General features: G+C 52.8%; 1 protein-coding gene across 2 annotated transcripts in view; it reads right to left on the reverse strand.

Moving 5' to 3' along the window:
- Positions 1 to 670: 670 nt before the first annotated feature.
- LOC146173296 (protein kinase C-binding protein NELL2-like) overlaps positions 671 to 13198 on the reverse strand; it is an 89744-nt gene continuing 77216 nt past the window's right edge. Inside the window, exons 3-8 of one of the 2 annotated variants that reach the window (XM_084584136.1) lie at positions 8314 to 9050; positions 5320 to 5542; positions 4744 to 4820; positions 2854 to 4185; positions 1838 to 1881; positions 671 to 1721 (exon numbers count right to left, since the gene is read on the reverse strand). In XM_084584136.1, the coding sequence (XP_084440262.1) occupies positions 1652 to 1721; positions 1838 to 1881; positions 2854 to 4185; positions 4744 to 4820; positions 5320 to 5542; positions 8314 to 9050 (2483 nt within the window). In that variant the 3' untranslated portion in view covers positions 671 to 1651. The remainder of the gene's footprint in view (positions 1722 to 1837; positions 1882 to 2853; positions 4186 to 4743; positions 4821 to 5319; positions 5543 to 8313; positions 9051 to 13198) is intronic. The other variant, XM_084584137.1, reaches the window with a different exon arrangement.

The following is a 13198-nucleotide window of genomic DNA, read 5'->3' on the forward strand; positions in this document are numbered from 1 at the left end:
AAAATCAAGGCTAGGAGAATTGCAAACAGAAGACAATACCAGAATAAACCACGAATACTTAGTCTATGTAAGTGAACATTTCCCTAATCTCCTTCAAAGTTTATTCAAGTGTTCCTTCACTAAGTGTATTTTCTTTCATAATCTACTGGTGATTTTGTAATTGGTAGGATTAGAGAACTGTCCAACCTCCACAATGATGCAAGGAGATCTCAGCAAAGCTATTCCAGTATCATTCAGCACACATTACCACCCAGGCTAGGCGACATCACTGTGCTCCCAATGTAATGCTACGAGGGGTAATGCAAGTTAAAATCTGTAAATGTGACAAGCGTTCATTCTAAATTAAAGAAAAGGTGCTAGAGGTTTACGCACACATCTAATGCACATTAGTCTCAAGGAGTTGTCAATCCTAAGAAGCAAGCCATGAAGCAGAATGAACTACAAAAAAAGTTGGGAGTGCTGGGAGCAATCAGCTGACGCTGTGGTGGACTTGGCCGACACGTAATGAGCGTAGAGAGTGGAAGTAGAAATGGTGCAGTCAAATTTGTGCATGAAAATGCATCGAAAAGTAGGCATTGATGTTCACACCCACACATTGATGAGTGGATTGGATTTCGGGGAGTGTGAAGAGCCTCCGACTAAATAAGTAGGCAGATCATGACTACACACAGACGGCGTTCAACCAGGGTTTTATTTAAATAAAAAGGGGAGGGAAAAGGGGGTGAGGCGAAAAAAACGACTAGGGAGAAAAAGGCAGGGCTGTGTGTGTGTTGTTATAGCTCGCCGGGCGCTGCACCAAGCCCAGTCTCTGCTCTTGGTGTTCCAGCACACTGGGTGTGCCGCCAAATAAAAAGGAAGAGGCGCCTATATATATGTATATGTATGTGTGTATTATGTATATTATAAAAACGAAGCTTGTGTTTCTTTGTGTGTGTATACAAAAAGCACCTAGAGGGTTGTTGCTAAGGTGTGGCAGGATCTGTGGCAGGACCCGTACCACAACACTGGCGGAGGCGGCAGCGGCGGCGGCTGAGGCTTTGAGGTATTCTGCTGGCAGGTCTCTCGTCCGAACGCGCCAGGGGTTTCGCTGTCGACGAGACTAGAAAACCTATTTACACACTGACACACACACGCACGCACACAATACATAACACACTCAACATGCCTGCGGTCACGCTAAGGCCTCGCTACTCACTCACGGGCGGCTACCCGGAGGAGTTGAATGTACATTGCATCGCACATACTGTATGTGCTTTTCCTCTCACAACACGCACACACACAGCGCGTGTATGTATACCTTTCATAATAGTATATATATATTTATAATATATATATTTTATATATAATATGTATAATAGATAGACCTATCTCTTGCGCATGTTCAACAGAGCTTTCTTTTTCTTTGGCTTCGTTGCTAACAATGCCAGGCGAGCGCGCGCGAGGAATGTCGCTGAGATCTGGTGGAATGTGTGCGCCTCCCGGGCATAGAGAGAGTGTAGCTGTTGTGTGAGTTTGATTTCTCAAGGGAGGGGGTTGGGGAAGTTTGGGGGAATAAGTTACACGTGGGAACAGGGGAACGGGGGTTAATAAATTAACGCTGTACAAAGGTTTGTGTAGTGTCTCTCTCAGGGACGGGATGGGCCGGACAACCTCAGCTGGGAAACGCTGGGGCTATCGTGGCCAAGGCAGTCAGCAGAGTACAGGCAGCATAGGTGGCCGTCCTGCGTCGGGGAAGAAAAGAGGCACATCGTGTCAGCTCTACCCCTGCCCGCGGGGCCCACACGGCTGGGCCGAGAGAGCCGGTTAGTCTCATGCAACAGAGTGAGGGGGTTATTACCGGAACACACTAAAGCCCGCATTGCTCACCAAGAGCTCGGGGACCTGCGAGGGAGAAGGTGTTAGAGAAGAATGCGGCAAACTTGGCAGCAGCAGCAGTGGCGACATGCAAGGTTAACCATAATGCGGCCCACTGTGGTAATGCACGCCAAGCAGCAGCGGACAAGTCAGGGTGACGTAGGGGCGCTGAGACGCCTATGCGGCAAGCTTAGCATCTGGCCTGTGCGTGCAATTATAAACAGTACACTACAGCGTATAATTGCAAGATGCACAATTATTGTCGTTTATGAGGTAGATGTACAGGACTTTTCAATGCACACTGCTTCTAGCCTCATGTCACACGGCACTGCTCCTCTGGCAAAGCGATAGGCAAACTTGCCTACAAGGCGCAACAGCAGTTAGACATTCTCAGTCAACAGAGTTGCAAAAGCAGATACTCTGCACCGCATGCTAAATACTATGTCTGAATGCACAAAGGTTTTTAGGAAGACATTACACAAACATAAGGACAGCTTCATCTGGTTTGAGCGCTACTATGAAGTCTTAACATTGGAACAAGTTGGTATAGTTGGATGCAGCTCAAGAAGAAAGCGACAAATGCCCTTCAAAATGAGCCCTCCACCCAATGGTTCTGACCATCCGTCATGACTCTGGTGATATGCAGGTAATTCCTTTGCACCTGCCAGCCCCTTTTTATCGCACTAGTAGGTGCAAGGGGATTAACACCGAAGTCATGACAATTGGTTCACGCCATTGACTGAAGAGCACCCTTTGAGATTCATCTGCCACTTCATTCTCGAGTTTTATACAGTTATTGGTTAATTGCGCTCAATCCTGTGAAGTAGCCACACTTGTGTTCTGTCTGCTTGAAAAAATCTGGTGCATCCAGATGTGGTACTCCCTTAACCCGCGAGGTTATGGCATGCAATTGGCGTCTCGGCAGCGCCCCTCCCCCACCACTGCCCACTGCAGCCAGGCGCTGCAACCCACCAGGAAGGAGACCACCACAGTCCTCACCGCGCACTTGCAGCTGGCGCAAGGGTCCAGCGGAACCAGCTCCCCGGCTCGGTACGTGCGGCCCATGTGCAAGCAGCCGCGGTGTCCGCTCGCGTTGGCGGCGGGAGCACACTCCATGTCATCTTCGTCTTCATCGTCGCAACGGGGGCAGCACTCTCCGGGCCTCAGTGAGTGCCGCGCGCATCGCAGCGGCGGGCACTCGACGGGCCAGCAGTCCAGCTCTCCACGCAGGCACTCGCACTGCTGGCAGTTGTGCAGCCAGCGCTGGCCGCTCGCCAGCCGCACTCCGCTCTCTTCGGGGTGTTCGCACGAGCCGGCCCGATCGCACTCGGGGCAGCAGCGCAGGTCCACGGAGCCTCGCGGCCCGTCGCAGCGGCACGGCGCCCGCTCGCAGCGTGCCACGCCCGCGCGGCACTCGCAGCGCGTGCACGGGTCGTCGTGTCCGCCCATCCAGCGCTCGCCGTCGGTACGCTCGACGCCGCCGTGGTCGCACTTGAGCGAGCAGCTCGAGTTGTCGGCGCACACGCACGAGAAGGAACCGCGCGGCTCGTTGACACACGTCGCGGTGCTGTGACACGTGTGCGTCGCGAGGGCACACTCATCCACGTCCTCGCACGAACCGTCGGGCGCCGTGGGCGCGTAGCCCTCGTGACACTCGCAGTAGAACCAGCCGGGCATGTTCACGCACCGCGAGCCTTCCTCGTCGCAGCCGTGCGTCCCTTCGGCGCACTCGTCCACGTCCCGCTCGCAGCGGGCGCCCGCGAAGCCGCGCCGGCAGGCACACGTCTCGGGCGCCGCGCACCGCCCGCCGTTGAGGCACCCGCGCGAGCACACTGGTTCGCACTGGCGACGTCCGTCGCCCCGGTATCCGGCAGGGCAGCGACACTGGAAGCTGCCCGGCGTGTTGATGCATCGCGCCAGCCGGTGGCAGTCGTGCTGTCCCGTCGAGCACTCATCCACCTCGGCGCAGCTGTAGGCGTCGACACGCGTGTACCCTGGCAGGCAGTCACAGTGGTAGCTGCCTGCTGTGTTGACGCAGCGCGTGCTCGATGCCTGGCAGTGGTGGCCGTCGAAGCCCCCTTCCTTGAGGCACTCGTCCACGTCCTCACAGACGCGTCCGCTGCCGGTGAAGCCGGACAGGCAGTGGCAGGCATATTTGGTCTGCAGGTTGACGCACGCGGCATGCTGGTCGCAGTCGTGTCCCTGAGCGCAGTAGTCTACGCCCGGACAGAACATGCAGCACTCGCCCGGCACGCTGAACCGCTGGGACTCTGGGCAGGTGAGTGTCGGGCAGGTCTTCTGGTCGATGCGCCGACACGTCATCTGGCCGTCCTGCAGGGAAGATAAGACGTTCACCTCTGTGCCCTTTCCTCACAGACCCGTGCAGCGAAGAGCTGGATTATCTTAGACGATGGCCATCAGGACTAACAATGACGCATCGTATCGCGTTACGCGATACAATGCGGATGGCGCAATGTACAGTAAACGGGCGTTCCCCCACTCGTGGAGCGCGGTGCCTATCACTGTAAACTCCCGACGGATCGTAAGCCTTATTTCTGTTGCAGGTGTGCATGTGTTAGGACCACTGTCGTTGGTGGAAATAGATGCTGGATCCATTGGCGGACTTAAAAGATAGGGGGAGGGGATGTAAGGAGGTCTACCAGTTTGGCTCAGCATGGCTTTTTTTTTTTCTTTTACGAAATACACTACGCAAATAGGATCACGTCCTTTCCAACAAGCGCTCACAAATTCAGCCCTGGCTGGCGGATTTCTAATTACCCCCCCCCCCCCACACACACACACACACACTTCGATAGGCAACAGCAACGTGCCTAATTGTTGCGCGCTGACTCCGCGCCGCCATTACTGCCCCGTGCAGATGGTACTTACACTGCAGTTGCACTGGACACACTTCTGCGTCACTTGTTCCCCGTGGTCGTAAAGGACCTGCTTCAGGAAGCAGCGCTCTGCGAGAGAGAGAGAGACGCGCAACAGGCTGTCAGTCACAGCGAAACAGCTCTTACCATATGCATGCGCCGGACGTGCTCACAACATCAAAAAAAAAAAAAAAATACACCTGTGCAGAAATGCCCCGAAGACAACACAGACTAATGTAGTCGACAGCCAGACAGCACTTATAAGACGTTAGAACTGGGCTCTTATTCCGAGTTCGAGTCTTTTTCGGAAGTCTCTTTCGCCCTCACTTCCAAGTCCCCTGATTGGTGGAAACGTCGAAACCGGATGTCAGTTCGATTGCTACCACTTCCGACGTTTCCACCAATAACATGAGAGTGAAAACAACGAAAAAGAAGCTTCTGAAAACCACGTAAACTCTGAATACGGGCCCTGTACACCAGACGTATTCTTAGCTTCCACAGACGATTCCTATGCACCGTTCTATCGTCAATTTTGATAAAAGAATAGTGCAACTTGCACAAGCGACCCGGAATGGGCATGGATACTCACTCAGACAAGTGGGGCAGCACTCTCCTGGCTGCAGCACGGGGTGCTTGCAGGGGGGCGCGGGGCAGCTGATGGGGTGGCATTCGACCTGGCCCCGGGAGCACGTGCAGATATCACAGTCCTGCTTCCATACCGCGCCGTCCGGCCGCACGGTGTCGTTGACGTGGCAGTTGCGCTGACACTCGCACTCCTCCACCGAGGCGATCCTCTGTTCGGCCTCGGCTAGCTGGCACGCACACAACACAACAGCACCCGTCACTCTCCAGGTACCAGACTGTACAACACGCCAAACTAACAACACGAGGCCTTACGCTTGGTTCCCCGAATGACATGCGTCCCATTAGTGAAAATAATGGTCACAGAATGGGAGAACACATTTCGCTCGTCGGTGCCGGCTGACAACTTTGAAGAAGTTTATAGGCGATCAAATGGGTGCATGTGAAAGGAACGAGCATTTTTCTGTCACTCTTCAATCTCTTACAATTCCGATTCTATGCTTGATTCATCTAATCGTAATCACTTCTTTTAACAGTCCTAGGCCCGTATTCAGAGTTTGCGTCATTATCGAAGTGTCGCTATCTCACGTGACCTCGAGTCATCTGATTGGTCGAAACGCCGGAACCCTGCGTTTCCACTGCGGAACCGGAAGAGGTGGCAACATCATGTTCAGGCGTTTCCATCGATCAGATGACTCGAGGTCGGGGAGATAGTGACACTATCGATAACGACGCAAACTCGGAATACGGGCCCTAGCCTATGGGAGTAGAACATGGGACTGGAGTTCTTGCGGTTTCCGAGATCGCCGCGAGCGTCTTTGGAAATATCAACAAAACTTCGTAAAAAGTTTCCCGTTTTTCTGGCAGGGATCGCCCGAGTTTCCGCCTCTTAATAAAGGAAAGCTGTATAGCTTTCCTTTGTAGCCGTATGGCTGCACTTGGGTGGATGCAATGAGTAATTACTCCCTTATTAAATTACTAAATTGCGTGCGTTTCTTACCAAAATCCTGTATTACGAATTTTGGCTATATCGAACTATTTCACAATTTTTACTTGTTCCCAATAATGAAGTTTCACTATATCACGTTTATAAGTAAAAATTTTTTTCAGGTTAGAATATAACGAACCTCCACTGATTCTCATTGCCCTTTAGAACTTAGTACACCAATCTGTAACGGTGACCATCTTTCTCGTAGCGATTCGATGTGGCGAGCAGCAATCACTATGCATTAGCTCCTCTATCGTCCCTCACGGAGCGTTTTGTAGGCACAATTCGTCATTTCCGGTGCGTAGTTTCGGGCTGGCGCCCCCTCCGCCAAAAATTGGGTACCAGCGATAATTGCGTACTGTGAACTCTCCCTTTTCCGGTGAATATGGCCGGTAAAATGCGGGGAAAATAAAATTTAATCGAATTTCAGGGAACTTTGGAATCAAAATCTCCCCGCTTTTTCCCCAAACTGATTTCTTAGGGTGATGCAGGGCAAAGGACGGTCCGATGGAATTTCGGGTTACAGCATGGAACACCACTGGTGGCAACGCGGAGCGCTTAAACAATGCGCGGTACGACCCGCCCGTAGCTTCATGTTGCGCCTCAACAGAGTTAGTTCTCCAACGTCCAGCTCTCTAACGTCTCTAAGTCCAGTTTATTTACGCAACACTGTCTCGTGATCTTAAACTCGCTAGCGTTTGACGACGTCAACGTCGCAATGGTTTCACACGGCCGTGCAGCAAGCGATGGAAAACGAAAGCGCAATCATTTCTCTAAAAGGCGGCCATCATCAAACCTTTCCGCCTGGCGTGCGCATTTCCCACACAACACGTCTGTGATGCGGTGAAGTGTGACCCTCGTGTTCGTGAGCCGTGCGGCGAAGCTAACGCGGCCGCCGTATCCAGAAAACGGAGCTAAACATTTTGAACCACCCTTTCCCTGCCGCGCTTGACACTTATCTAAGACCTGCCTCGCAGCTGAAGACCACGTGGTGCACGGTATAAAGGAATGCGCGTCGGCAACGCTGACATAATAGGTTGATCGCGTTGTGGCTGCTCTGGGCACGAGCTTCTGGAAAGCGTTCCAGCGACAGCTGCAACTAAAAGGCCAAGTACCGCTGTAACAAAACAACGGCTATAACGAATAAATGGCCGGTCCTCTTCGACATCGTAATAACGAGGGGGTCGACGCGCTGTCCAGCGAGTGTTTGCTCCAAGGCCACCGGGAAAAAATCAACGTACGAGGGAAATGCCCCGTTTCGTCGTCTGTGCGCAGGCGTTCGCTTTGCGCCCAGATTCACAACACCGAATGCAGCGCTGCAATAGGCCGAAAACGCCAGCTGCAGGACCAGATGCGGTTCCGCATCCGCGAGCCGCTACCCATGCGTGGAACTAGCGGTGTGGATGCGGCCGATACCATCGAAATGAGTCAAGCTTGGGGCAAACAATAGCGTGACGACCCCTCTCCACAGGAAAAGCTGGGACAACTATGATGTCGAGCTTCTGTCGTGGCGCAGAGCACGGTTCTCACACACAGACTGCACGCAGACATCGAAAGCTTTGGTAAGCTGTTCACGGCCAGACGGTGGCAGGGGTACCGGTGCTGTGCGAAGTGCTCATCCAGGTGTGGCTCATGCACTTTACACACACTCCGCTGCACGGATCAATCGCTTCGAATGCACAAACCCCAGCTGGTATCGCAACGTCACGTGAAAAGACAGCAATTTGCATAATGACCACAAGCGAATTTACAGGTAACAAGCAGTCGCGATCGCAACGGCAGGGACTGCCGGAGCCATGCATATAAGGAACACACAGGAAAACTGGAAAATAGGCAGCACTTTAGCCTACTCAGGTACCAAGAATGTTTTCATACTGACTACGGCGATCAGGCTTGTCAACTGGCTTCGCTCAAACCTTAGCGCAGCTGATAACCTGTGACCGTCCGTATCAGCCATTGATCCAGCTCGCAGCTATGTGAAGTAGAAATAGAGCCGTCCCGTGGCGCACTCACCCTCTGCGTGAGTTTGCTGACGTATCCCTCGAGGCGGGCCACGGCCTCCTGGAGCTCCTGGAACTGGCCGCAGGTGGGACACTGGGCGTCCAGCTGCGGACACTGCAGAAGCACGCCCTGCGGCTGCGCCACGATGCGAACGTCTTGTAGCTCGCCGCGGAAGTGGAAATGGCGCGCATTGCGCTGGCCCAACCACAGCTGCCAGGACGGGTCGAGCTTCTCGCCCTCCAGATCTTCCCGCGTACGGGGCGGCTGGCGCAGCAGGCGCGAGTACACCCGGCTGCAGTCCACGTACAGCTGCACGTTGGGCCCGCTGATGGCGAGCGCCACGCGATGCCAGGCGCCATCGGCGAGCCGGTAGGGGAACGTCTCCACCAGCTGGCGGCCCCCTCGGCCCACGTAGTGGAGGCGAACCTCGTCGCGGCGCCCGCTGCTCTGCAGCTCCAGGACGCCCGCCGAGGAACCTCCTGCCGACAGCGAGAGCAGGGCGCCTACGTTGCGCGGCTCCTGGCGTACGGAGGCCATGAGCGTGACGTCGCCGGGCGAGAGGAGCAGCCTGGCGGCGTGCCTGGCCGCCTGGGCGGGCAGCGCCACGTGCCGGGCGCGCGCGGCTGTCAGCCGCACGGCGGGGCTCCAGCGGTGCATGCCCCGGGCTGGCTCGAGGCCCGCGTAGCTGCCGTTGCCCAGCGCCTCGATCAGGTCCAGCTCCGGGCGCAGAGCAGCCGCCGCCGCCGCCGCTGAAAGGGAGGAGACAAGCCGTATGAATGTGAGGCGTCGCGGTGAACTACAGAGCACTGAATGACATGGCTTCCTGGCGCCGCCGAGAGGTTTACGCACTTCGTACAAGGCAACAGATATCCCCGTGGTGGTACTGCGGGCTCTGTGCACATAGGGGCCTTATCTCGAACAAAAAAGCTCTCCAAACCCCCACAGCAGTGGTCCTCGGAGAAGGGTTGTCGGAGGTGTTGGGTCGAAGAATTTCGTGTGACGGCAGGACACGGCACCGCTGGTCCTCTGGACTGAGGGATATCTCCTCTTTGTTCCAGAAGGTGTACACCGCGTGTTGTCCGTAAAGTTTGTTTTTACTACAAGGCGATCTTTCTGCGTTGCAACGAGTGTAGGCACATCTGTGCGCTACTTTCCCATAGCACTATAACAGGTCAGATAGTTCAACAATGACCACAAGGACGTCAAAGCGAATATAGTAAGACCGCTACCATGCGCCCACCCCTGAAATATTTACTGAGCAAGAAGGAATCAATCTAGCGGCGAAGGTGGAGAGACCGCAAGCACCGCACATTGGAAGGCTTGCACAGCGACATGCGCTAGACGGGTTAAGTGCACCTCTCTTCCCACTACATAAAATAAGTCACTGCGCTTCTTTCCTTCACAAGCTCAATGAGAGAAGGCGGCACAGACAGGTCACTCAAGTCGAAAAGCACTTCGAACGACAAATTCCTTCTCTCGCCGTCGATACACGCAGCACGCTTCAACGCACACGCCAAACGTCAGCTCTAGTTACCGACTTCTAGACCGCGCAAGAAGTGCATCACTTTTTTTTTAACTGCATCGGTTAGCAGCAACCTCGCTTTCACACGCATCAGGCAAGGAGCTGACACGGTAGGCGAAACTGCACCCCGAATCACTCGCGTGTTCTTTCCAAAACCGCAAAGGGCACGTATAACGACGCTGCGAAGGCAAGCTTCTCAATCAACGATTTCGCCGAAGGCGGCTTTCTCCACTCCCGTCAGTGGCTATTGTGATGCGTCGGCCTTTCCCACCCGATCCATCACTCTCGCTGACAGTGAAAGCGAAGAAAGAAGATTAACCATAGCGTGGAAACCTGTCGTATTATTACAGCAGATCGAGTCTTGAACAAGTGACGGCTTCAGAAGACCGCTGAGAGAGAGCCCATTCTGACGGAACGTGGATGAAAGGCTTGTCACTCACGACTATACCACCAAAAGGAGAATGAATTGACACTCGCAGCTCGCTCGTCTGAAGCGCAGAGCTTTTCCAGTAGTTTGAGCTATCTCGCGCGTGACCCGATGGGCCACCTAGACGCATGACTGGACTCTACCGTTATGGCCCTCACTTCCATGGGAGGGCTAGGGAGGACCAGCGCTACTTTGGTCGTTATGGTCCTCACTTTACCCGAGAGGGCTAGGGAGGACCAGCGCGACTTCAGTATCGTAAAGCGAACAAAAGGAGTAACCGGCCTGGAACATTTAATAAACACTGCCCTAAGAACACATAGTAGCACAGTACAAGCCAGCAAATACGGGACTACCTGGTTTCGGCTGATTTTTGCTCTGTCCGTGTCACGGACAAACGCTGACAAGACAGACTGCGCTATCGTCCGTGGCTCGCCTCACTTTCGTGTGGTCGCTTGTCAGCGCAGAGCGCAATGCGGAAGCAGATTGCAAAATATGGTTTCAACGCAAATCATGCTTATATAGTCCCGAGCTTCTACTGTGCGTCGCCGTGAAAAAAACAATAAAAAATAATTTTCTTTTTTTTTCAGATCGCGAATATTGACGTAATACATTTACTAAAAGCTGAAAAAATTCTCCATCAGAAGGTTGCAAAATATAACAATCTGACAAAATGCTCACACCTCACCTTAAAGAAAAGGAGCACGACACGCAATCTTCGTTTAGTAAAAAACGGTTCTGCAGTATTCTGTGGCTCCGTCAATGTTCATTGGGTTGCAGAGGAAGGTGGTAATAGCTCAAAACATATGGAGTTGAAGACAACATTTCCTCACCAAGGAATTCGAACGCACGACATTGATGACCGTCATACCAAGCTACCAAGCGCATGAGGAATACCAGGTTAGGATTTTGTATCGCCCCAAAGAAAAGATGACGAGAGAGATAGCGGAATCATATTTATTTCAACGGACAATAAGTGTGTCAGCAAGACTTCTCTTGCTCTTTCAAGCAAAGAGGTGTCTTTTTTTAGTGACTTTTTGTGACTTTTTGGAGTTGTTTCACGTGATTGTTTTGTTTTCGTCATGTTTGTTTTTATCTGGGCCTTGGAGTAATGTGCTTAGGCATAGTTGTGAGTCAACGCTTGTACTGCGGCTTTCTTTTATCTTGTCCTTTGTCTTCGTGTTCGCGCTGTTTAAATTAATAACGCATGAGAAATGTCTGGTAGGGATGTAAGTACTGGCCGAGGTCACTTGTCAGCAACGTTTGGAGCAACGAAAATGAGATGGGGAGGGGGGGGGGGGGGGGGGGGATATAGCGCACCGTCATCGGCTACCGTGATCAGTTTACGCGTGGTTCGTCTTCACAATGGTAAACGCGCTCTGCTCGGGACCACCTGCCAGCGCAGATGGCCCCCCGGGTAAGCGGTTCTCATTGATCAAACTCGAATCATGCTAAGTCGAAATTATATTTGAAATTTTAAAGCTGGAGTCTCATCATCTCGCCTCAATCGAACTGGGTGCGGCAGCACGAAGCGCGCTCCACCGCCCCCCTCCCAGTCCGGTATTATCGAAAGTTTCGTTTTGAAATCACAACTCCATGGCTTCGCGCAGGTCGTGCGTTTTTCTTGCTCGACGTACTACGCCCATGGCGAAGCAGAAAAGCTAAGATGCAAAATTGAAGTTGCGTGCCGTTGGACCATTGTTTACTGGATGGAGTTGGCTTTCTCACTTTGCACGAATGCACGCCGCACATGGCTTAACCACCTCCTTGATAGAGCACCAAAAGCGGACCCCTAAACCGGCGCCCACTGAGAAGGCCGCGGTAGCGCGCAGTTTCCCCACTTCGGCCAGGAAAGGCAGGAAAAGCCAACAAGAAACGTCACTTGCACGTGAATGTCGATGCCGTGCTTATTTACGGAGTGCCCTGCACATCACGGGACGATTCGAGATAGCTGCGCGCTGCAATTCAGTTTCGCTACTGGCTGTTTGCATTGCTCGGACGAATAACGGGCCCGCCCAGAGTATATACCAATGACCGATTGAATCATTATCGATGAAAATAGCTTTCCCCGCTAGTGCCTTTAACCCAGTATACAGAATTGCGCGCGGCGGCCTCAAATAAGAAAATGCGCAATTCTGGCTCAGGCCCGGCACGAACTTTTCGTATTTTGTCACACTGTATAGCACCACGTAGCAGTATCTACCTTTTGACGCAGTTCATTACTGGCACTAATGTGCCATATGCTAAGACCCGAACTGCAAAAAAAAAAAAAAAAAAAAAACAACAACAACAACAACAAAAAAAGCGCCGTTGTCTTCGCGGTTAGTGCATCTAAAGTGGAAGCTGGCGGCGAAATGTGCATTCCATTTCCTGGCTTCTTTTCAGGCTTACAAAAGTTCCCCTTTCAGAGAAGGTAGCCACTGTCATTACAACAACAGGTCGCTATAGTGTATACGGATATATCGAACCCGAAGAAGATCGCGATACAGTTCCATATATAAAACAGACCACCGAATTAGCTCTGTACGAAGACTGTATACCTATATGATAGCGGCGCGATTCCTGCAACTGCATGCTGCCCGCCAACACACACTGGAAAAACTTTGATGGGGCTGGGACAGGCAGGTCATCGCTGCTTGCGTTTTTTATTTGTCGGCCGTCATTGCACCCGCCACCGTTTCGGCGGTGGACGACGGCTGTTGTTGCGGCGCGTGTCTTCCTCTCCCTCTTTCTTTTCTTTCTTCTCTACATTCCCTCCTGTCTGCACGAGGCAGCGGAGGTGGCTCAGCTGTAGAGCCAGTAGCAGGCCCATGCATTCTCTTTTCCTTCTTCCTAAAGCCACAACAACAACAACAACAACAAAAACACTGGAAGTCAGCACCGCGGTTGCGGCAACTCGCCAGGCGTATGCACTCTCATCCGTTCTCCTATAAAATCCCGTTAAAGTCCGT

Source organism: Amblyomma maculatum, chromosome 11 (assembly GCF_055883805.1).
Source record: "Amblyomma maculatum isolate TAMU_Amacu chromosome 11, ASM5588380v1, whole genome shotgun sequence".
NCBI lineage: Eukaryota > Metazoa > Arthropoda > Arachnida > Ixodida > Ixodidae > Amblyomma > Amblyomma maculatum.